This window comes from Ascaphus truei, chromosome 8 (genome assembly GCF_040206685.1).
Source record: "Ascaphus truei isolate aAscTru1 chromosome 8, aAscTru1.hap1, whole genome shotgun sequence".
NCBI classification, from domain to species: domain Eukaryota; kingdom Metazoa; phylum Chordata; class Amphibia; order Anura; family Ascaphidae; genus Ascaphus; species Ascaphus truei.
Genome location: NC_134490.1, coordinates 40,260,468 through 40,286,084, shown reverse-complemented (window position 1 = coordinate 40,286,084; position 25,617 = coordinate 40,260,468). Strand labels below are relative to the sequence as shown.

Below are 25,617 nucleotides of genomic sequence, written 5' to 3'. Positions count from 1 at the left end.
CATACACTTATCACTGTATCTTAATATTCCCAGCGACTTCCTGTGACATCACCTCCAGAACATGTTCACTCCTTATCTGCTCACCTCCACCAGGAAGTCGAAGACCCGTGAGTATAGACCCTTGGATAGAGCATCCCGGGTGTAGGTAGCCTGCTCTACATTCAGGGTGACGGTGATGGACTCAGAGCGTCCACCCCACTTGCTGTCCATCTTGCGACTGGTAATTTTGTCATGGAGACGTTCCTTGTCTATGCCCAGCAGGTAGGCAGGGAAGGCCAAGACTGGAACACGGAGAGGGGGCACAGGTTACAGGATGGTCAGTGTTCCATATAGTGCAATTATCAGTGTTCATACGACTCTGTATTTAACATGACAGAGTGAGTAACTCATTGGAGTGAGTATCAGCTGTTGGAAGTCTAAATAATCTGCTGTACTGAGATACAGTCACACACTGTCTGGGAGGTAGTCTCAGTCATTGGGAGTCTCACTTATTGTAGGTTAGCCTCACTCATTAGAAGACAGTCTCAATTATTGGTAGATAGACTCAGCCAATGGCTGTCTCAGTCATTATTGGACACTCATTAGAGGGCATTCACATTCATTGACAGCCTCATCCAATGGCAGCGTCTCACTCATTGGAGGGCACTCATTGGGAGCCATGCACTCCCATTCCCCTGGCAGAGTGTTACTCACGGTCAGTGGTCTCCACCTTGGCGTAGTTCCCTTGCTCCTGGAAGCTAATGTTCCCCAGGTGCAGAATGCCAGCTGAGATCTGCAGGACCAGCTGTTGCTCCTCCCCCGATATGCCAATCACCTGCATGGCATTCTGTTTACCCACAAGGCAGGGAGATCCCAGAGGCAGGGCGATGCCAGCGAAGGGGAGAGAGAAGGGGCAGTGTGGTATACATAAGAGCCGTGTGGTATACGGAAAGGAAATGTGGTACACAGAAGGGCAATATGGTATTCAGAAGGGCAGTGTAATACACATAGGGGCAGTAAGAGCTGTAGTGAAACAAAGTTGCAAAGTACTCACCAGCATCTCATAGAAATCGGACTTATCGTCTGTCCCGTCCACTTTATACGTGTCTGACTGGTTCAAGTAATAATAGTAATCAGCTGTCATGATGCCCAGGTTCTGACGCTGCTCCTGTGATGCCCCCTCTATCAGCTGGGGGGGCATGGGGGGATTAAGAGAAGACCATGTTTAATCTCCATGAACCATCATTCCCTGACCCCAGGATTTACAGGCTTACCCTATTATAATGGCTATAGTGCACAAGCTACACCTAAGAGCCCACCTGTAGCCCGAAGAGCTTAAAATCTAATTTGTTGAGCGGCCCAGAGGAGGGGAGGTAGTATTTATAGTGGGTGCCTGCTCCTGGGGTAAGTACATTCATCTCCTTGTGTCTCCAGGATGTTACCAAAGTAGATGAGTGATCTTATAGTATAGTGTCAGCAGGGATCCATCACAGTCCTTTAACCACTATACCGATCGCCCTTCACCTGGTAAAAGACGTGGAAGTTGCGCTCGTTCTCATTCTGATTCACCACACGCGATTTCTCCAAGAGGAAGTTGGAGATTTTTCCCCCATCCGGTTCTCCACCCCGACTGAACTGAATCTCAAAGTATTTACCCTGCGCGGGAAGGAGAAACTGTCAGTGGTGTATATAACAATATGTAATGTAGATCTGTTTGTATCTGTGTACATGTGTGTGTCTGCGCATGTTGGTTTGTGCATAGTATTCTATGTATCAGTGTGTCTGTGTGGGTATCAGTGTGTCTGGGTGTGAATCAGTGTGTCTGTACTTGTATCAGTGTGTTTAGCTGTCCATGTTGCACCAACCTGCCTGCGTGTGTATGAGTGTGTCTGTACGTGTATCAGTTCCTGTATATGTATCAGTGCGTCTGAATGTGTATCATCTAGCTGTATATATCAGTATGTCTGTACGTGTATCAGTGTGCAGGGCCACAGACAGCTTTCCGGGAGCCCAGGACTAGAGTTTTAACTACGTCCCCCCCCAGTGTTGGCGGCCTTACCCCCCACCCTGTCTCTATCTCTCACATCTCCCACTCTCCCTCCTCTCTCCACTCTTTCCCACCCCTACCTCTCCCCCACACCCCCACCCCTCTCTTCCACACCCTCACCTCTCCCCTACCTCTCCCCCACCTTTCTCTCTCTCCCTCTCCTACTGCCCTACTCACACCTTTCCCTCTCCCACATCCACACCTCTCCCTCCTGCACATTCCCACCTCTCCCCCATACCCCACCTCTATATCTCCCACCCCCCACCCCGCTCTCTCCCACCCCCCCAATCCACCCCACTCTCTCATCACCCCGCTCTCTCCCCACTCCCTCTCTCCCGCACCTCTTTCTCTCTTTCCGGATGGGCCCAACTTCTGCCGTTCAGGGGAGGGTGGGGCTTATGCTGGAAGTTGGGCCGCAATCAGGGTGCTAGAGGCCCGCTGCAAAGGGGGAGAGAAGGGGCCCAGTAATCAACAGAGGCCTGGCAGCTGGGCAAGGATGTTGGGCCCGATATCTGGCCGGGCCCAACTTCCAGCGACAGTCGGCCTGGCCCCCCGCAGCCGCCGGACCCGAGACAGTTGTCCCGGTTCTCCCCCTCTCGGCGACACTGCCCACCTTTCACACACTAAGCCACCTCCGCTGATATACATAACCCCTCCTCCGATACACATAATAACCCCCCCCATACACATAATAACCCCCCATATACATACAAAAACGCCTATACACATAACAACCCCCCATACATATAATAACCTCCCCACACAGAATAACCCACTCCATAGACATAATAACCCCCCTCCCTCCCCCTTCAATACAACGAACACACACACTTTGGGGGAAGGTCTCTGGTGCCACGCCAATCCCTCGGGCGGAAGTTGGGCCATACTTCCGGGAGGGACCTACTTCAGGCGCACGGGGGTGGGGCTCATGCTGGAGGCCGGTCCATAAGCAAGGGGAGATAAATTCACTGCAGCTAGGGACAGCTGGGGCCCGGTATTCAACAGATGCCTGGCAGCCGGACGCAGATGTTGGGCATGACCTCTGCCCAGGTTTAACTTGCAGCAACGGCTGGCTGTGCCCTTCGCAGCCGCTGTGCCGGAAACAGTTGTCCTGGCTCTCCCTTCCTCTCTGTGGTCCTGCTCACCTCTCCAACACTAAGCTCCCCTCCCCCAATACACATAATAACACCCACACACATAACCCCTCCATTCATATACAATACAACCAACACAGACACCTTGAAGGAGAGGCCTCTGGTGCCATACCAATTCTGTGGGCGGAAGTTGGACCCAACTTCCGGTGCAGCTACTGGGCCTGGGACCGTTGTCCCAGCTCTCCCCGACCTGTCTGTGTATATGTGTGTCAGTGTGTGTATGTGTATCACTGTGTCTGTATGTGCATCACTGTCTGTTAGTGAATATGTGGAGTGTTAAATAGCAGCAGGTTGTGCATTAGGGCTCAGCAACTACAAATGGCAGAGGGTACCATTAACCCCTTCACTGCCAGGAGGGCCAGCAACATGTTTTAACATCAGTTTGCATGTTATTATAACTCTGGTATGCACGGTTGAGTTCATTTATCATATGAACAATAGGTATACTTATTGCCACACCGCAGCACCAGAGCAGTAGAACTTTAGTGATGGCTTAATCATATAGGGGTATACTTCACTTTTATATCCTACTAGCTGAGAGACCCGGCGTTGCCCGGGATGTAATGTTCCCGTTCCTCTCTCTCCTCCCCCCTCTCTCTGTTTGTCCCCCATTCACATCAATCCAGTCCCCCCCTCCCTCCCTCCTTTACAGCTTCATGTAGCGTGTGTGCGTCAGTCACTGTGTGTTTGCTCGCGCGTCAGTGAGTCTGAGGCAGAAACACAAACACACACAGACTGACTGACGCACACACAGTCAGTGTGTGCCTCAGTCAGTGTGTGCGTGCGTCAGTCAGGCTTTGTGTGCGCGTCAGTCAGTGTGTGCGTGCGTGCGGCAGTCAGTCAGTGTGTGCGCGCGGGGCGTCAAAGGCAGGGCGGGGCGTCAAAGGCAGGGCGGGGCGTCAAAGGCAGGGGGGGGCGTCAAAGGGAGGGGGGGGGGCGTCAAAGGGAGGGGGGGGGCGTCAAAGGGAGGGGGGGGGGCGTCAAAGGGAGGGGGGGGGGCGTCAAAGGGAGGGGGGGGCGTCAAAGGGAGGGGGGGGCGTCAAAGGGAGGGGGGGGGCGTCAAAGGGAGGGGGGGGGCGTCAAAGGGAGGGGGGGGGGCGTCAAAGGGAGGGGGGGGGCGTCAAAGGGAGGGGGGGGCGTCAAAGGGAGGGGGGGGGCGTCAAAGGGAGGGGGGGGGGCGTCAAAGGGAGGGGGGGGCGTCAAAGGGAGGGGGGGGGCGTCAAAGGGAGGGGGGGGGCGTCAAAGGGAGGGGGGGGGCGCGTCAAAGGGAGAGGGGGGGCGTCAAAGGGAGAGGGGGGGCGTCAAAGGGAGAGGGGGGGCGTCAAAGGGAGAGGGGGGGCGTCAAAGGGAGAGGGGGGGGGCGTCAAAGGGAGAGGGGGGGGCGTCAAAGGGAGAGGGGGGGGCGTCAAAGGGAGAGGGGGGGGCGTCAAAGGGAGAGGGGGGGGCGTCAAAGGGAGAGGGGGGGGCGTCAAAGGGAGAGGGGGGGGCGTCAAAGGGAGAGGGGGGGGCGTCAAAGGGAGAGGGGGGGGCGTCAAAGGGAGGGGGGGGGGGCGTCAAAGGGAGGGGGGGGGGGGGGCGTCAAAGGGAGGGGGGGGGGGGGGCGTCAAAGGGAGGGGGGGGCGTCAAAGGGAGGGGGGGGGCGTCAAAGGGAGGGGGGGGCGCCTCAAAGGCATGGATTCCTCCCCCTGCATTTCCTGCAGTGGACAGGAGGGGGGGGGCAGTGGACAGGAGGGGGGGGGGGCAGTGGACAGGAGGGGGGGGGGCAGTGGACAGGAGGGGGGGGGGGCAGTGGACAGGAGGGGGGGGGCAGTGGACAGGAGGGGGGGGCAGTGGACAGGAGGGGGGGGCAGTGGACAGGAGGGAGGGGGCAGTGGACAGGAGGGAGGGGGCAGTGGACAGGAGGGGGGGGGGCAGTGGACAGGAGGGGGGGGGGCAGTGGACAGGAGGGGGGGGGCAGTGGACAGGAGGGGGGGGGGGCAGTGGACAGGAGGGGGGGGCAGTGGACAGGAGGGGGGGGCAGTGGACAGGAGGGGGGGGGGCAGTGGACAGGAGGGGTGGGGGCAGTGGACAGGAGGGGGGGGGGCAGTGGACAGGAGGGGGGGGGCAGTGGACAGGAGGGGGGGGGCAGTGGACAGGAGGGGGGGGGCAGTGGACAGGAGGGGGGGGCAGTGGACAGGAGGGGGGGGGCAGTGGACAGGAGGGGGGGGGCAGTGGACAGGAGGGGGGGGGCAGTGGACAGGAGGGGGGGGGCAGTGGACAGGAGGGGGGGGGGCAGTGGACAGGAGGGAGGGGGCAGTGGACAGGAGGGGGGGGGCAGTGGACAGGAGGGGGGGGCAGTGGACAGGAGGGGGGGCAGTGGACAGGAGGGGGGGCAGTGGACAGGAGGGGGGGCAGTGGACAGGAGGGGGGGGCAGTGGACAGGAGGGGGGGGCAGTGGACAGGAGGGGGGGGCAGTGGACAGGAGGGGGGGCAGTGGACAGGAGGGGGGGCAGTGGACAGGAGGGGGGGGGGGCAGTGGACAGGAGGGGGGGGGGGGCAGTGGACAGGAGGGGGGGGCAGTGGACAGGAGGGGGGACGCAGTGGACAGGAGGGGGGGGCAGTGGACAGGAGGGGGGGCAGTGGATAGGAGGGGGGGGCAGTGGATAGGAGGGGGGGGCAGTGGATAGGAGGGGGGGGCAGTGGATAGGAGGGGGGGGCAGTGGATAGGAGGGGGGGGCAGTGGACAGTGACACACACACACACACACACACACACACACACACACACACACACACACACACACACACACACACACACACACACACACACACACACACACACACCTCAGTTGATGCGCCCTTTCTCAGTTCCGTTTGGCGCCGGAGGTGGGGAGCGACACCTACCTGTACTTCCGGGCGCCGCCACCGTCTGACTCGGCGCCGCGAGGGAGGAAGGGGGTCCGCCATCTTACGCGCCGCGTGGCAGCTGCGGGAAGCGAGGTGATTTGGAGCGGGGAGGCGGGAAGCGAGGTGATTTGGAGCGGGGAGGCGGGAAGCGAGGTGATTTGGAGCGGGGAGGCGGGAAGCGAGGTGATTTGGAGCGGGGAGGCGGGAAGCGAGGTGATTTGGAGCGGGGAGGCGGGAAGCGAGGTGATTTGGAGCGGGGAGGGGTGATTTGGAGCGGGGAGGGGTGATTTGGAGCGGGGAGGGGTGATTTGGAGCGGGGAGAGGTGATTTGGAGCGGGGAGAGGTGATGCCGCTGGGGAGGGGGGAGAGGTGATGCCGCTGGGGAGGGGGAAGAGGTGATGCCGCTGGGGAGGGGGAAGAGGTGATGCCGCTGGGGAGGGGGAAGAGGTGATTTGGAGCGGGGAGAGGTGATTTGGAGCGGGGAGAGGTGATGCCGCTGGGGAGGGGGAAGAGGTGATGCCGCTGGGGAGGGGGAAGAGGTGATGCCGCTGGGGAGGGGGAAAAGGTGATTTGGAGAGGGGAGAGAGGTGTGTGTGTGTGTGTGTGTGTGTGTGTGTGTGTGTGTGTGTGTGTGTGTGTGTGTGTGTGTGTGTGTGTGTGTGTGTGTTTTATTTATTTTTTTGGACCTTTGGCCCGTCACTCCGCCTCAGGCCAATGAGAGGTGTGGGGGGCGGGCCAAGGGGGTGGTGTGAGTGTGTGAGGCCAATGAGAGGTGTGCGGGGGCGGGCGGGCCAAGGGACCAATGAGATTGCCGCTAGGGACACCGGACATCCAGCAGGCAGGCATGCATGCATGCAGGCAGGCAGGCAAACATACAGTGCTTTCACTAATATAGTATAAGATTGCCTCATTAGCCAGTGTTTGAAGCACAGTACCTGACGGTTCAGCACATTCATGAATATGTGCATAGGCATACACAACCAGCCACACCGTTTTTGGTATCTGTAAGCTGTTCTATCTACTGCCAGTAACGAGTGCCTTTTAGCCCTTATTACCACGGGCTACACCCGTTCTGAATAGGCAGGTTTCTACACCACCTCCTCATCCCTGATTCACCCAAGAACACCCTTGTAGGGAATACTGCATACCAGCTCCCCTAAGAACATTTGATCTAATCTCCCTCATTTGTTCTTATCAATATATATAATCCAGAGTGCTACACGCACTCAACATAGGATTAAATGTGTGTGTTTTATCCTTGGATTTAAAACCCCATTATTTTAATTTGATGAACATTACAATATGTATTTTAATTTATCCTCATACTGCATTTAGGGTAGTGAGTGCTTTAGTTGGGTTCTTGCTTCTTTGCTATCTACCTATCTTATCACCCACAGCACCTCACCCTACCAACATATTCAGATACATTAAGCTGCAGCGGGGTTTCCTCATTATTAGTTTAGTATGTTATTATATCAATCTGCTTCTTATTATATTGCTGTGCATGTTATATCGCTCAATATAGTTATACATAGTTAAATAGTAGATGAAGTTGAAAAAAGACAGACGTCCATCAAGTTCAACCTATGCTAAATTTAGACGACAGATACTTTATCCTATATCCGTACTTACAGTATATTGATCCAGAGGAAGGCAAACAAAAAACAGTGAAATATCATCCAATGATATTTCATAAGGGGGGAAATAAATTCCTTCCTGACTCCAAATATTGGCAATCAGATTACTCGCTGGATCAACATCCTTCCCATGTTTACTTATTTGGTATATCCCTGTATACCTTTCCTTTCCAAAAAGATGTCCAACCTTTTTTTGAACATATCTATTGCATCTCCCATCACAGTCTCCATGGGTAATGAATTCCACATTGTAACTGCCCTTACTGTAAAGAACCCTTTCCTTTGTTGCTGGTGAAATCTCTCCAACCTTAAGGGATGTGTTGTTTGTTCTGCCCTTGGGATGAATAGTACTTTTGAAAGCTCCTTGTATTGCCCCCGAATATATTTGTATATAGTTATACAATATGGTATTATATCACTGCATGTTATTATATTGCTCGGCATGTTATACTACTGTTGTGCTATTATATTGCTCCAAGTATTATCATGGTGTTCGCCCCCTGGGCTTGCACGCGCCTTTGGTGTAGTAGTTCAAGGACTCACAAATCGGCTGGAGTTGTTGTTGCGGACGGTCTTGGCATTGCCGAAGGCTTCGAGGAGTGGATTGGACAGGAGAATTATGTCCTTGATGTGCTGCAATACAAAGGGACCTGGTGACCGTTGCACAGGTAGGAGGTGACAAAGCATAGGCAAGTGAGAGGGACACACTATGACAGGGGCCCGCAAACTCTTTTTGCTGGGCCCCCCTGCCTCCTCTCCTCTGTTATGCGCCCCCCTTCTTACCTCGCGCGTGTGACATCACGTCACATGACACCATGTCATGGTTGCCATGGACACGAGTTCTGAAGCTGCCAGAGTGAAGTTAAGTTTAGAGTTGCAAAGGCCTCATGCAATCCCCGGCATTTAATTTAAATGCCTTGGGGAACAGCGTGGGGTCTCTGCAATGCCGCACCCCACCAGCAAAAATCCCCCTCATGTCTCTCATGTCACCCTGTGTCGCCTTATAGAGGAAGGAACTAGATGGGCCAAACGTCCCTTCTTTCTATGTCATGGTCACTTTTTCTTAGGCCACAGAACCTCTTTTTCACCATGTCTGCCTGCTCTCCTCTGTGGTGCAGAAGAGGGTGAAAGAGTGGTGCCTATAAGTGGATAAGAAGGATTCTGGGTACCTGCACTTGGCTGCCCCCTCCGGACACTTTGGATATATACCCCATGATATATTTTGCTGCCACGGTTTTGCCTGCTCCACTTTCACCGCTGAAGTAACAAGAGGAACAAAGAAGAATTATTGGTGCAATCCACCCCAAAATGTGAAAGTGATCATTTTATGTTCTTAGCTGCTGTTGAAAGGCTAAAAAGCCTGTAGTAGAGTGTCCACATGGAAACTCCTACTGTTTATTCTGTCTTGCTCCAGGCAGCACAGAGTTGTTTTCAATGCAATTTCTTTAGTACTAATCATTCCCATAAACTATCTAGTCCTAAAGGCATATTTTGCATTGCCTGGCCCACTACCTGTTTAGCCCCAGAGGTTCCAGACTCTGTATTCCTACACCTGAACCATACAACCTCAGAGGTGCCAGGTTCTTCATCCTTGTGCCCTCCCCATAAACAATACAGCCCTAGAGATGCCAGGGTCTGTATCTCTGTTCCTTCTAAGCTAGAGGTTACAGGTCCTATATCCCTGCCCTTTTTAGTCCTAGGGGATCCAGACTCTGTATCCTTGTACCTGCCTCCCGCCCCTTCCAGTCCTAGTGGTGGCAAGCTCTGTGTCCCTGCCCCTTTCAGCCCTAGAGATGCACGCCTGCATCCCTGCCCTTGATGTTCCAGACTCTGTACCCCTGGTCCTTTCAGCCTGATAGGTAACAGCTTCTGAACCCCTGTGCCTTCCTCCATCTGCCCCTTGTTGTCCTAGTCTTCTCCCACTCCCTTGAGCAGCACTTATGTGCCACTTTGTAGCCCTAGAGGTGTTGCCCACCTGATGATGACGCATTGGTTCTCCCCATCAATCAGCATATTGCGGTACATGTTGTCCGTCAGAGCGTAGATATGGGGAGGATTTTCATACTGAGCCTGCAAGAGATACCCAGGTAAGATATGACATCATTAAGCCCTTTTTCTGCCAGCAACACATTGCTAACTATTCAGGCTGGTAAGGGGTTATCTATAATGTATTAATGGCACAAAATAAGAGTTGCAGAATGTAATACAACCTGTCACTCATAACTGTTATTACTGGATAGAACCTCTCCCTATAACACGCCTCCTATTGCTCCATATAACCATTCCATATAACACACCTATTACTCCATATAACCTCTCCCTATAATGCTTCCTATTGCCCTATATAAGGTCTCCCTATAACGCTCCTATTGCTCCATATAACGGTTCCCTACAACGCTTACCTATAATTCCTCCTATTTCTACAAATAACTGCTCCCTATATCTCCCCCTATTACTCCATACTGTATACCCACTCCCAATAGCTGGAGCTGGTGAAAAGAGAGCTGAGGGGAGGTCAGATGAAAAAAAAAAAAAGGAAAAACTGAAATAGAGGAAACGGATGAAGGAAACAAATAAGAAACAACGGCAACGCCCTATTGAGGAAGTCTGTCAATCCATTTGAGAGGGAGCTATTTTAAGACCCTCAGAGAGTCCACAGACAGAAATGATCAGTATGGATCAAAACTTTTATGGAAAGAACATTAGATAATCAGCCTGGGCCTTCAGGCCTAACAAAGCAGATCCACCTTACACAAGAGCAGCAAGTGCTTGTCCTGGCACAAAACCAGGAACAGCACATGTTGGGGCAAAATGCTATTGTATAAGAACAATCTAGACAAAATCAGCAGGAACATGTAATGTTCCCTGGGAAGTTTGCAAAGCTAAGAAAGGGAAAACATGTCAAGTCAAAATAACAGCAAACCTAGGAAAGAATGGATAACTCATCAAAAAGGAGGAAATGCCAAAGTCGGAAACCCATGTCCCAAAGACGTAATCCTGAGACCAAGAGGCAACATCTTCGCTGTTGAAAATTGATAAGCAGGATGTTATATCTATATCAGCTGAAGCCTACAAGCAAGAGACACTATCTTCTATGACAGCAAGAACAAATCAGGGGATGACATCCACACAGATGATAAACAATACAGTTGAAGTAAAAAAAAAACAAGTGTCCTTGAGGTGCTACCTAAACCATCGGCAGATAAGATACAAGACGTACAAGTTGTGCCGTCCGATGCCCGTATAGCCATGCATAATAATGGTATATTACTTTCCTCTCTGTTGGCAGTGAGTCCTGGTGAGTGCAGGTATGCCAGCAGTGGTTGTGGAGGTTTTCCCTCACACCATGGTGAGGGGCCCTATGTATGGAGGGGAGTGGCTGTATGCTCTGAGTCCCTGGTTAGTGACATCAGGGATGCGCCTGCCTCCTGAAGTATATAAGGCACAACACAGTTAGTTACAGTGTGTTCCAGCAGCTGTGGAAAGTTGTTGGGAAGTTGTATTGCCTGCATAAGGGATTGTAGGAACACTTTGTGACCCTAGTGAAGTAACTAGCGGTCCAGGTTGACCAATCAGCCTGTCTAAGCCACTCTGTGTCCAGGGACCTGGCACAGAGAGGATCTCCCTAGGAGAAGAGGGAATCCCACTCCAATTCGGGAGGGCGTACCTGGTGAAAGGACAGCACGGAGAGATGTGCGGCTAGAGCCGGCAGCTGCATGGGGCAGTCTGCTACATCAATGTCTACAATAAAGATGACCTTGTTAACGATACCCCCACTGTGTGAGTGTGAAATTACTCAGCAGTGGATGGCACCACCAAGAAGGAGTTCCTCACCAGGACCATCTCCCTGCGGAAGCACAGATCCTGATGAGGTGGAGGCGCTGCACATGATGTAAGTTGAACTCGCACCCACTACCTCAGCTACCTGTCCTGCTGGAAATCCCCTAATACCATCAAGCGGGAGACTCAGGAGTCCTGTTGCCTACAGGTGCACCACCAAACACAAACATGTAATGGGGGTTGGTTATTAGAGTACCCGGGCCAATGTGAGATTGGGGGGGGGGGGAAACCCGTTACAATTGGAGGCGCTGCTGAGATATTTTTGTCAACAGGACAGGCTTTTGCTAGGCACGCTAGGAAACAGGGAAAGTGTATGCTGCCACTTTGTGCTGCGTTGGGATAGAACCGCAGGGATACCCTGGGAACCTGAGAGGAGTTAGTGGGTCTGGAGAGGGGCTATAGCTGTCCGAGTCACCTTGAGGTCGCGCTAGGGGTAGGACGTCTGAAGGGATAGCCTGTTAACTAGGTCAGGACTCCTGGAGAGGGTCTGCACTAGACTGACTAAGAGAGGTAGACGCCCAAGTACTGCATGGAAGCCCCAGAGTACTCTAGCCATTCCAGATCACTTACCGAAGGGAGCACAGACTGGAAGGAAGGAGATACAGTAGACACTGAGAGAGTGAGCCTAGCCTGAGGTAGTGCAAACACGAGTTAGACCTATGTTAGGTACACAAGGTGGTGCACAAGGCATGTTTATTGTACGGATCTGGTAGCTGCCCCGCAGAGCGGAGCTCATTGTACAATAATCCAGTATACCGTGAGCAAGAAGCGACCGTCAGAATGGAGGATCTGCAAAGAGCAGAAGGTCCAGGATGCCGGGATGAGGAAAGAGAACAAGCTACAGGAGAGACTCTTGTGTGTTTGTTATGGAATGGCGTGAAAGCCGTGGCTGCGCCGTGTTTGTCATGCCTATGTTCTCGGGAAGATACCCCCGAGAATAGTGAGGACGACAGCCTTGCGAGATGGGAGGAACGAAATGGACTTTGTTACACACCAATAAACAAACAGCCAGACGCTACCTCAAATATAAAGAAGGACAGCGCTTACCAAAATGGCGGTTCCCGCGTTCCCGGGACACCGCGTGGGCCAGCTGCAGAAAGTCTTGCAACTCTGCAGTTTGCAAATTGTTGGCCAGGATTGGCGGCAACGAGGAAACTCCACCCAGTTGGGGAGTTTGGCGCGAAAGCTGGAGCCGCGCCCTCATGGACTATGACCCCTGTACTGGGTCAGCCTACAAAGCGGCGAGACATCCCCCTAGTTTCAACCAGGGGGAGTGGTCTACAGTTCCACCGGATGCCGATGGAGGAAGTGGGGGGAAGGATTGCTCAACCATCCCCTGCACTTCAGTTGCGAAGAGCCATTGATCAATACAGGCCACTAGAACGAGTGCTTCCGTTGGTGACCATGGCTGAGCAAGCGGAGAAAGTGGAACAGAGTCCCTTGATATCAACCCACCCCTACTCGGCTCCAGGAGGCTTCCTGATTATCCGCGTAGAGGGTGTGGAGACAGTGGTCTGTCTCTGCCTGCAGTGCAGGCTGGCTGGCGGAGCCGTGGGCAGTGAGGCTCGATGCCCTCATTGTGGACTGCAATATATGTAGCCTATGACAACCTTTGTGCCTGTACAAGCCGTGGGGATGAAAGATCCTACCCCGACATCGGCAGCGGAGCTTCCAGGTGCACTGTGGAGTGTGAGTGCAGGTCCCGCGGAGTCGGACTCAAGCCGAGTTCTTAAGGCAGAGAAAACCAGTCATCGGAGAGGTGACCGGAAAGGAGCCCATCGACGGTCCCCTACTGGAATACCCCGCCCGAACTGTAAATTAGAGTCCTCGGACGAGGAGTGTGCCAGGCTGGCAGAGGCACAGGACTTGTTGGCGGAGTACCATACTAGTGGTATTCCGTGGCGAGATGCTATCCCTCGTGGTGTGGAGACACAGAGTCGAGTGTCTCCAGTACCGCGCCAACCCGATCGCCGGAGTCCCACTGCCGTGGTGACTAGCGGGTCGGAAGGAGGTCGATCCACCCCAACCCTGCAGAGCAGTAGGTTAACCCCGTGCTCACCGCAGATTCCGGGGGTGGATGTGAACGAAGAGCGGATCCAGGGTCAGGCTGGACCGCGCAGCAGAAGGGCGTTGCCGGATGTCCTCGTGGAGGAAGAGGTCTCAATTGGGGACCCAACCCAAGATGGCATCGCAGCACGTGCGTGTCCAGAGGCAGTTCCGGACGACCTGAGCGGTGTCGAGTGGGAGGCGATTACGCCTCTACGGTCGAGCAGTGGGAGTCGATCCCCTACGGACAGACGGAGTGGGCGCTCGAACCGGAGAGCGAGAGGCTCAGCTGCCGAATGAAAGAATGAACTTTGTGGCGGACGTGAGCCAGGTATTACGGAGGAGCAGGCCGTGACCCTGCCGGTACCTACCGTCCGGCCCCGTCCCCCAACCCTGTCCATACCCAAAGTTTGCTCCAAGGCCCTAGTTCAGTCCCCTGTCCCTGTCACCTGTTCATTTGGGTCAACCTCTAGCCTGGGGATTTCAGGGGATTCCCGGGGTCCCACCGAAGAAAGGACTGGAAGCCTGGACTGGGGAACTTCGGATGATGGGTCGGAGGGTGGAGGGAGGATTTCCCGACGAGGGTCAGTACCCAGTGATAGCACTAGTATGCTGAGTATCACGGGTGGACACTGGTCACAGCGTAAGGAAAGGGTTGCGCCATCTGAGGGTACTTCAGGGGTATCATTGGGTGGGCCTGAGGAGGAAGAGCCACTAGAACCCAACTCAAGGGAGGTACGGGAAACTAGGTGGTGGGCACCATTATATGAGGGTTATGTCGCCTGGATAGACCGCACCCGTTTCATTCTAGAAAGGGATGGGGTGGTTGACCATTGGTGGGCTCCTGGGGATTTTGACGATGAGGCCTATCTCAAGGAGCTACGAGTAAGGTGGGACCGAATACAAGGAGGTCTTATTACCCCAAAGGGATCTGAAGGGTTAGATGATCCGGTGGAGTCAGATGAGCCCCTGTCATGGGTGTTACCGGGAAAGGCTGGGCAAACTAAGTTAACCCGGGCCTGCCGAGCTGAACGGGCTATTGCAGTCAAATATAAAAGATCCCATGGGCTTGAATACCCATATGTCCCTGAACCTCTGATGAGGGAAATAGAGGACAATCGAGAAAGGTGGCTTTGTAATGATATCGAATACTATATCGTTAATAAGGGAGGAGCCATTAAGGGAGTTCAGGCTGAGCAGAGGGTCTCCCAACTGATGCGGGTCTGGAAAATCGGGCGCAGCGTTTATATGCACAAGGTGGTGTATTGTAATGAGCGAGGCTTGCCCCGAGAGTTTAGCGTAACAGTCACCGATGCAGCAGGGCGGGAGGTGAAGAGACCAGACCCTCGACACTACTATTAGGTCCCGTCAAAGAGTGGTCTGCCTTTTTCTTTGATGCTCTCTGCTGGTCAGTGAGCGGATGTTCTGTCATTATTATGTGAATGTGATAATGTTTAACGCTTGATTTGTGTGTTCTTTTTCAGTGTTTCCTGGAGCAAGGTACACCAAATTTGGGCCCCAGCCGGGACGGTGGGGATTCACCAGGGGGAGTATATAGCCATGCATAATAATGGTATATTACTTTCCTCTCTGTTGGCAGTGAGTCCTGGTGAGTGCAGGTATGCCAGCAGTGGTTGTGGAGGTTTTCCCTCACACCATGGTGAGGTGCCCTATGTATGGAGGGGAGTGGCTGTATGCTCTGAGTCCCTGGTTAGTGACATCAGGGATGCGCCTGCCTCCTGAAGTATATAAGGCACAACACAGTTAGTTACAGTGTGTTCCAGCAGCTGTGGAAAGTTGTTGGGAAGTTGTATTGCCTGCATAAGGGATTGTAGGAACACTTTGTGACCCTAGTGAAGTAACTAGCGGTCCAGGTTGACCAATCAGCCTGTCTAAGCCACTCTGTGTACAGGGACCTGGCACAGAGAGGATCTCCCTAGGAGAAGAGGGAATCCCACTCCAATTCGGGAGGGCGTACCTGGCGAAGGGACAGCACGGAGAGATGTGCGGCTAGAGCCGGCAGCTGCATGGGGCAGTCTGCTACATCACCGTCTACAATAAAGATGACCTTGTTAACGATACCCCCACTGTGTGAGTGTGAAATTACTCAGCAGTGGATGGCACCACCAAGAAGGAGTTCCTCACCAGGACCATCTCCCTGCGGAAGCACAGATCCTGATGAGGTGGAAGCGCTGCACATGATGTAAGTTGAACTCGCACCCACTACCTCAGCTACTTGTCCTGCTGGAAATCCCCTAATACCATCAAGCGGGAGACTCAGGAGTCCTGTTGCCTACAGGTGCACCACCAAACACAAACATGTAATGGGGGTTGGTTATTAGAGTACCCGGGCCAATGTGAGATTGGGGGGGGGGGGGGGAAACCCGTTACACCCGTATACAAGATATACTAGTCACACCATCTGTTACCAGTATACAGGACATACCATCCACATCGTCTGATGACAGAACACATATTATCCTCACCGGATAATGTTGGAGCACAGGAGGACCTGGCAATTATTTCAGCAAATAAGTGCCAACCAGATGAACGGAAAATAAAGGACAAGCAACAGGAGAAGATGTGTCTGTAAAGTGTTCTGCCTATGCTGATGATATCTCTACTTTTGAGAAGAGAGTTAAAATATTGAAGGGTGTTCTACCGTCAGTTTTTATCTATGTTCGTTCTGTTTATCTCCCACCCGAAAAAAATGACTACTATCTTGTACAGTCAGTTCTTCCAGCTTATCTAGGGGAGTCACCTTAATATCATAAAAAGGAAATGTGACTTAAATGTGTAAGGCAAAAGGAGGGCGTGTCATGGTTAATCCAGAATTAGCTTTCAATCTTATTTTCTTGTGCTTTCATTTTTTATATTTGTTTAAAAATACTGGCAGTATTTGGCAGGCATCTACTGTATGGGGAAGTGGGAAATTCCCTATACTAAAATGGATAGAGGGAAAGGAACTGAAGCAATTCCTAAGAAGAGCATTAAATTATTGTGCGCTACAAAAATAGATATATAATGTGAAAAAATGTGTATATAAAAATGTTATGAAAAGTTACACAAAAATGTGATGTACCGCACACACAATTGTAAGATCACCACAAATAAAAAAATATCCCAACATAAAAAGCTAAGAATGGCAGTGTCTAATACTAATCCTATACTAGTGCCCTGGAAATTAAAAAAAGGTTCCTCTGTACTGTTCTTCTTCTTACAGTATATGGGCGTCATTTTATGTATGCATGTATCATTTTATTTATGTAGCGCCAACCATGAACGCAGCACTTTACAACATTACAATAGGAGGTAAATAATGTACATTACATACAATTGGAATAAGTGCAACAGGTAGATGACAACATAGGCTAAAGGAGACTACAACAGCTAGGGTGTCGACCAGACAGTGGTTAATCGCTACCTGGAGGAAGTCAGGACTAGTAATGAGCACACCTGAGTCTAGCAAGGGTTTAAAAGGCAGGAAAGGGAAATGTTTCTCTGTCTCTCCCTGGTCTGTGTACAGACCACACATGCGTGTCCTTGATCCCTAGGGAAACCAGGGCATGCAGGCCATATCCCTGTGTCCTTGATGCCAAGGGACACCTGATATCTACATCTATTGACATATATGGACTTTCATACTCTGGGGAAGCTGAACTTGGCCTAGGACAGCCCTATACTGTATAATGTCATGTCTTTTGTTGCACCTTGACTAAGAAAAGACTATGTTTTTTGTTGATGCACTTTGGCGAGATAAAAGCCTACATTTATTTTCCCAAAGTAAGTCTCCTGTCTTCACCTCTGCACATATCTTCTACATTTGGTGTTAGGATTGGGATGGTAGAGGTGGCACTTGGATTTGGAAACGGGCCCGTGAGCCCATCAAGGAAAATATTTTTCTTTGCAACAATTCCTGGAAACAACTTGCGCGAAAGGAGTAAGATGCTTCAGAGACCAACCTACGAAAGCATATACATTGATGACATAGTATAGAGCCTCTGGAGGTCAGCGGAAGAACCACGTGTAGAGAGCACCAGAATAAAGAGCCACAAATCAAGGCAGAAAAACAAGGTACACTGCGCTTGATAAAGCAACAAACCCTACAGTCTGTCTGGGGAGACCCACACGAGGTACGGAGTATGGTGGTAAAGTCTGACCACCACGTGTGCAGGAAAAAAGGAGGATTTCCAAATTACTGCGCGGCAGGAGTGAAAAGTCGCCAAAAAAAAGTTTAACTGGTGGTTTGTTGAAGTACAGACTGCAAGAGCAAGACACAACAGCAAAATGTTTGTATGTTTTGGCTGTGGTGAGCCTCACCCAGACGAGTGGAGTCCCCAGGACTGTGAATTTGTATGACGGTGGCAAGAGCAGCACCAGGAATGTGAGGAATATTATCGCCAGCTACAGCAACCGCAAGCAAAGCATGGTGAGCGCAGTTAGAGTGCAGAAGTTTCAGGCAATGAGGCAAAGCTCAGTACTACTGATGCATCAAAGCCTCACAAGGTAAAGCGGAAGAGAAATAAAAAGATAAGAGGTTCTCAGCTTACTGTGGAAGTTGCAGAAACATTCGCAGATGACCCTGAAATGCCAGAAAGGATCCAAGACAATCTACGGCCACTGGCGGATTCGTCACCTGAATAGCGGAATTTCCTGAGGACATAAGGCAGAAAACGTACAACCCGAAGAAGAGTATATCTGGTGCTATTAATCTTCAACAAGCCGTACCAGGGATATGGAGCCGGAATAAATAAGTGACGGCCCCTTGACCGGCACTGAAAATGCACTGCAACCTGCCAGATATGACTGTGATCTCCTCTATGAAAGATTGGATAAAGAGCAAGAAGTGAAAGTTGAATTACAGAGGTTTCTGTTCGAAGCTAACCTTGAGAGTGCAACTGTGGAGATAAGAGCGTCGCTTGCGTTGTGAGTTGGACGACGCCACGACTGATCTTGAGATGGCAAACGCTACTGTTACAACCATGGAGCAGAAGCAGAGTCACTCCGACAAAATTATTGCTAACCTGAAACAGAAGTATGAGGAGGCACAGAGAGAGACTGGAGTCTCTCAGAAGAGGCCCGTAGTCTCTGCACAGAGCTAGAAGTCTCTCAGAAAGAGATTCACACTCAGTGCAGAGCTAGGACTCCCTGGAGGAGGTCTGCAGTGTCAGTGCAAAGCTTGAAGGATCTCAGAAAGAGGTTCACACTCTCACCACAGAGGTGGAAATCTCTCGCAAGGAGGTCTGCAGTCTCAGCACAGAGGTCTGTAAATTGAAGAATGCCGATAAAAAGATCCTGAATATTTTGGAGACTGTAAAAAGAGAACAAAGTCTGAAAGAGGAAGTTTCAGATCTGACTGTTTTGTGAAAGAAATGAGAAGTTTCATAAGATGGAAAAGGTGAAGAAGCAAATGGAACAAGAAAAGTCAAAGCTGCCATTAGTACTGGAAAAACCAGAGGCTGCTTTAAAGCATGAAGAGAACGAATCCCTATGTCTTCAATGGAACTCTCTCAGATCAGAGCGGATTGTGAGAGAAAGAAGGAAAGCATTCTGACCCTTCAGAAATGAAATGGTACAGAGCTTGTCTACAAAGAAGGGAGCAAGAAAGCTACAGTATGTATGTAAATGCTCCGCAACTATCACCATAAAAGCTACCTACGGAGGGTTGAAAGCTCGTCAGCTTTACCACCAGTCAGGCAGCCTACGTTCTTCAGTCAGTTTGGAGAATGCAATGACAAAGGAAGAAGTAGAGACATTTCAAACAATGTGTGATTACACTCCAGTCAAATGTTAGAAAGTATCAGGAGCAAATACGCTACTGGAATGTAGAGAAAGCTGCTGGTATGATTCAGTCCAGATATAGGTTCTACGTCATAACCAAGAAGCGGTGCATTCCTATAATTGCATCTGCAATGCCGTTGCAGTGCTACAGTCTGCTTTTCACAGAATCCTAGGTAGAAGAACCAAGGTTGATGTGCTGCAGCTCAAGGAGGCTGAGCCAGACACAGATGGTCTTGCCAGTGATGTTGAGAAGGAGACAGCATGCTACTTGGGAAAACTGGTCACCAAGCGAGTAAAAGAAGAGTTGGAGAAATAGAAAGATGACGTGGTGAGAGAAGTCCCTATGCAGGCTTGAGGAATCAAAGCACATCATGGAAATGCAGTGCTTCAAAAAACTTGAGCGACAGAGGCAGGCCGAGCTAACTGCCCAAAAAGCCAGAGAGGAATGAGAAAGGGGGAAAGCGTGCCGAGCTAGAGCAAGTACTTGAAGAGACACTGACTGAGTGCACAACTTATAAGGACTTTGTCAACGGTATTCTTGCCAATTACGACTACACATAGTGGCCACAAGCTATTTGTGCTTACCAGATAATTCCCCCATAGGGGAAATTTAAAGTTACAGGTAGGAGTGAAAATGGTCTTACGAAAAGACCTTGCACTAAAGAGAACCAGATCCATAGATCCCATGAGAAGTCGGAAAATGTGGAAAACACAGAAAAAACTGAGGAGAAGAGTGGGGCTTTAATGGACTGGAAGTCAAAGAAGAAGAAAGGGGAAGACTCCAACCCCAGGTTAACTGGGTGCTAGCTGTCCCTCCACCCATTCTGTTTTGACCTACAATTATGTCTCGAGAGGGAGTGGAAGGACGGACTTCAACAACGACCTCAAACAGGGAGAGTGTAACAGGGGCAAGCTTGTTTACAACAGCTTGAGCTTTTGGGTCTTGGCCAGGCAGTGGTTAATCCTTACATGGAGGAAGTTAAGCCCACCTGACTCTAGCAGGGGTTTAAAAGGCAGGAAAGGGAAGTGTTTCTCTGTCTCTCCCTGGTCTGCATGCAGACCACACGTGTCATTGATCCCTAGGGAGAACAGGGCATGTGTGTCATTGATCCATAGGGAGAACAGGGCATGAAGGCCATATTCATGTGTCCTTGATGCCAACAGACACCATATATCTATATAGACATCTATAGATTTATATATGGACTTTCATATGCTGGGGAAGCTGAACATTGATCTAGGATAGCCCTATACTTTATGTTGTCCAGTCTTTTGCTGCATCATGAATGAGGAAAAGTGTGGGTTTTTTTGTTGATGTACTTAGGCAAAATAAAAGCCTACATTTATTTTCCCAAAACAAGTCTCCTGTCTTCACCTCTGCACACACATCGCCTACAGAGACCCTGCCCCAAGTGCATCTGGAGTTCGTAGTCGAGGCGTAAGATGTTTGTGGAGCTGCTTCTTTTAAGAGGTCGATTTTCAGCTGGCCTTTGAATGTGAAGATGCTTGACGAATCTTGAGTGGACGAGTGTAGGGTGAGGTAGGGAGAGATTAGGGAAAAAGCTTTAAGATGGGAGAGAGCTGTAGAAGTAAGAGGTGCAAAGATGAGACAACCTTGGGTAAAGCGTAAGAGATGAGTAGGTGTGTAATGAGAGGTCAGAGTTGGGATATATGGAGGTGCAGAGGATTGTAGAGCCTTAAAAGTAAGGAGGAGAAATGTGTAGTTTATATTTAAATTAATCATGTGGTCATAAGCAGATATGTGCTTAGAAGAGTGGGAGATAATTTGGGGCAGCAACAATTTGAATGGACTGTAAAGGAGAGAGATGTGAGGCAGGGAGGCCAGATAAAAGAATGTTACAGTAATCCATATGGGGGAGAATAAGGGCATGCATTAATGTGGTAGTGGAAGATAGGAATGGGTGTATCATAGCAATGTTGTGAAGGAAAAAGCAGCAAGATTTTGTTACAGAGTTTATATGTGGGGAGAAGGAAAGGGAGGAGCCGAATGTAAGCCGTAGGCAGTGTGCTTGTGAGACTGGGTAGATAGTAATGTTATTGACATTAATGGAGAAGGGAACATGGGGACCTGATTTGGGAGGGAATATGAGAAGTTCTGTCTTAGCCATGTTAAGCTTGAAGCGATGAAGGGCTATCCAGGCAGAAATAGCTGCTAGGCACTGTGACAAGGTAGATGCCATATCTAGTTATCAAACGTGTGTAAAGCTGCTAAGTCCAGAAATAACCATGTTAAATCCCAGCCTGAGGCCAGTCTGAGTTAACTAGCCTTATCTCAGGTGGCTCGTTAGAGGGCTTTAAAAGCCTAGTTCTCCTCTGAGTCTGAGTTCTAGGTGAACCAGGCACACACACAGTCTGGGGCTCTGAGGAGGAGACGAGGAAACCCTGTTTATGTAGATGGTTTTGACTTTACTCTTTGTGGGACCGCTGGACGTTCAAACCCCCTTCACCTACAAGACTATTTACCCTACGGAGGGCACAGCCTTAATGGAACTAAAGACTGGGCTGGCAAAGGGCACAGCCCTGTTCTGGACTTTTTTTGTTGATTGTTATACTATGCTGAATGTAAGTTCTTTTTATGTTTCAGGTTTTAGGCTGAATAAAAGCCTATCCTCAGACAACCCATTTGTAGTTGCATTCTCACTGAAACATTTTTGACTGGACTGCAGATGTAAGGTCCGGTGTAGATAAATATAATTGTGTATCATTGGCATAGAGATGATAGGTGAATCCAAAGAATTCAATGAGGTCACCATGCGTGATTGTATATAGAGAGAAGAGTAAGGGGCCTAAAACAGAGTCTTCATTTACACCTACAGAGAGTTCCATAGAGCCAGAGGAGGAATTGGGATAAGACAAACTGAAGGAACAGTGAGAGAAGTAGGAGGTAAATCAAGGAGAGGGCAGTGCCACTGATACCAAGAGAGTGAAGAATGTGTAGGAGAAGAGGGTGGTCAACAGTATTGGAAGCTGAGGAGTGGACAAGAAGAATCAGAATGGAGTAGTTTTCTTGAGATTTGGCAATATGGAGTTCATTAGCTACTTTGGTGAGATTGATTTCTGTACATTATGCCACGCGGAAGCCTGATTGGAGAGGGCCTAGTAGGTTATGGGAGTTAAGAAAGTGGAAGCATATGTAAAGAGGCAATACATTCCAGAAGTTTAGAAGCAAAAGAGAGACAGGGCAATAGTTAGAAGGGGCGGTAGAGTCTAGGGTGTTTTTCTTAAGATTAGGTCTAACAATATCTTATTTAAAAAGAGATGAAAATACCATGGCATAGAGATGAGTTAAAGATGCAAATGAGGATGGGGACCATGGTAGAAGGGAGGGTATGGGATCAGGACTGTATGTAGTGGAGGTTGAGGAGAGCAGCAGGTGTGATACATCTTCGTCTGTTACTGGAGAGAAGGAGAAAAAGACAAATTGACGAGGTTTAGGAAGAAGGTGTGTGGAAAGGACAGAGGGTATTTATTTGTGGATAGTTTCCACCTTCCACCTTGCTCTTGAAATAATAACTTGAAAAATCTTGGGCTGTAATGGCAGGACTGGAGCATGGTGCGGTGGGAGGTCAGAAAAAGGTGTCAAAGGCAGAGAAGAGGTGCATGGGTTGGATGTATACCTGTTTATAAGAGAGGTGAAGTAACCCTTTTTGGTATGAAAAAGAGCAGAGTTAAAGCAGGACAAAAGACATTTGTAGTGAAGGAAATCAGCCAGAGAGTGTGACTTTCTCCAGTGGTATTCAACAGACCGAGTCCAAGGGCCCTGAAAACGTGTTTGTATTAAGCCAGGGTTGAGGGTTGTAGTACCGTGAGTGTCGGTATACACGAGGAGCATACTGGTCAAGTGAGGAGGTAAGGACAGAGTAAGTTGTGACAAGAATTGAGTGGTAGTAAATACAACTTTGATTTTGGGCTGGATTCCAAGGACTGTTTCCATAGAACGCAGGTTGTGAGTATAGCAGGGAGAGGCTGGCGGTTGAGTGAGGAGTGTAAGAGAGCGAAAATGTGATGAGGTAATGGTCAGAGAGTGGGAAAGGAGAGAAAGAGAAATTGAATAAGGAACACTTTTTAGTGAAGACGAGGTCAAGTAAGTGGCCGTCCTTGTGGGTGCTGAAAGAAGTTTATTGGAAGAGACCAAAGAAGGAAGTGAGAAAGAGGATGCAAGGTGCCCAGGACTTAGAGGGGTTATCAATGGGGCAGTTAAAGTCTCCAAGAGGAGAGTGGATGAGTCAGAAGAGAGGAAGAAGGATAACCAGGATTCAAAGTTGGAAAGGAAATTGGAGTGTGAGGATGTAGAGTTAGGTGGCCTGTAGATTACAGCAATACGCAGAGAAAGAAAGGAGAGAAAAGGCAAATAGTATGGGCTTCAAAAGATAAGAATGTCAGGGAAGCAGGTGTAGGTAGGGGCTGAAACTTACAGTGAGAAGAATTCCTTCTCCACCCCTACATCCCAAGGGGTAAGGTATGTGTGAGAAGGAAAGACCGCCTTAGGATAGCGCTGGCTCAGGGCAGAGACCGAGTGTGAGAGGTAAGTTTCTGTCAGTGCAAAGAGGTGAAGAGAGTGAGAGAAGAACAGGTCATGACCAGCTATTATTTTGTTAGAGAGAGCATACCGTATGCTCAAAGCCTCATGTTCAACATCGTTATGGATGCGCGAATCTCTCAAAAGTGAGGCGTTCCACTCCTCTATATGCATAAACATGGAAAAACAAGAAGAAAGTGCAAAACGCCCATAGTATAATTCCATTTAATCTATATAAAATAGGTGGCGCTGTGTTCATGTCAGAGGTGATGTCAACATGGCCAGCTTATTGGAGGAGACACCCAGATGTAGCATCAAACCGGATCCCACACATCCCTGTAAACGGGTGGCTGCCACTTCATTTTTATCCATTTGTAAGTGCAATACTTACCTACTCTCAGAATTTTATAGAATTTAAATGGAATTATACTATGGGCATTTTGCGCTTTCTTCTGGTTTCTCCATGTTGACCAGAGAATATAGTAAGATCTCTGAAACTCAGAAGAAAATTGACAATATATTTGAAAGAATTAAAAATCGTTTCCTGGAGAAAACTGTATCTTATTTTAGTAGAACAAAAATGTTCTTATGATTTAGAGTTTGACGGCTGTCCTCAAGAGAGGCTGGGAGAGGCACCAAGAAGTTTAAATGACTCCAGAGTGCCTTTTTAAAATGAGACACAACATGGTTGGCTTTCTATTGAAAGTTGTATGTCTGTAAAAATGTCCATCATAAGTGATAGAAGCTGCCTTAGATCGAGATATAGCAGTCTCATAGAAACCATGCAACATCTCATAGTGGTATGCCCCTTTAGTATTAAAGTCTAGTATTAAAGGTGGCTTCTTTATGAGGATTATCAGACATGCAAAAACGAATTTATGAGATATTTGACCTTTTCACTATAATGACTTGGAAATATAATATGGACACACTCAAGCTATTTAATTCACTTGTTATACAGTATATACCACCTATGGACAGCATGCTCTGTGATGTCAATTAGAAAGAGTGACATCCCTGCAGATGAAGTAGCTTTGCAGTGTTACGAAGATCTAAAGTCAGTCTAATAAAAAAATAAAAAACATATTTGGAAAGGTTTTTCATTTTGATAGGAGGGAGTTTGAAACTTTTGAATTTAAGAAAGGTTTATGATTTCTTTTCCCCCCACACTATTAAGTAAATATTTATGCATATATTTGATTTAAGACAACACTAATAAAAATACCCTACATTATATATAAAACAGGACTGTCTAAGCCTGTCTCTAAACTGCAGTCAGGAGGTCACCCTACATTAGATACAAACCCAGGCCAGGACTGTCTGAGGCTGTCCCTGATAATCTGATGCAGCATTAACCTTTCAGGAAGGTGGTCCCCATGGTCCTGGCCGTGACTGCGTTACAAGAGGAAGGTGACATGTGGGCGCAGTTTCCTAGAAGCCTGTATAGATTAACCACGTGTTGCCTGCACACTGCTATCAGATAATTAAAAACAAATCTTTTTTTCAATAGCAAATCCCATGCTAAAGGGGGAGTCTGCGGCCATATTTAAAAGGTCCCACAAAAGAAAAATGATAAATGTTACTTACCGCCCCTTGGTATAATTCGATTTCTCGGTCCGTAAAGTAGGGCATCTGCTTGAAAGGGTTAACTGAGATTAACACAGAACCTATATATGTCTGATATCATTGTGAAGGAAAGGGTCAATAT

At 49.6% G+C, this 25,617-nt stretch overlaps 1 protein-coding gene across 1 annotated transcript in view; it reads right to left on the bottom strand.

Annotated features, from left to right (window-relative positions):
- Positions 1 to 25,617, bottom strand: part of MYO1F (myosin IF) — a 74,364-nt gene that overhangs the window by 30,736 nt on the left and 18,011 nt on the right. Inside the window, exons 3-10 of the mRNA XM_075611593.1 lie at positions 25,497 to 25,586; positions 9,678 to 9,772; positions 8,872 to 8,959; positions 8,246 to 8,335; positions 1,504 to 1,635; positions 1,034 to 1,168; positions 694 to 826; positions 85 to 281 (exon numbers count right to left, since the gene is read on the bottom strand). Of these exons, the coding sequence (XP_075467708.1) occupies positions 85 to 281; positions 694 to 826; positions 1,034 to 1,168; positions 1,504 to 1,635; positions 8,246 to 8,335; positions 8,872 to 8,959; positions 9,678 to 9,772; positions 25,497 to 25,586 (960 nt within the window). The remainder of the gene's footprint in view (positions 1 to 84; positions 282 to 693; positions 827 to 1,033; positions 1,169 to 1,503; positions 1,636 to 8,245; positions 8,336 to 8,871; positions 8,960 to 9,677; positions 9,773 to 25,496; positions 25,587 to 25,617) is intronic.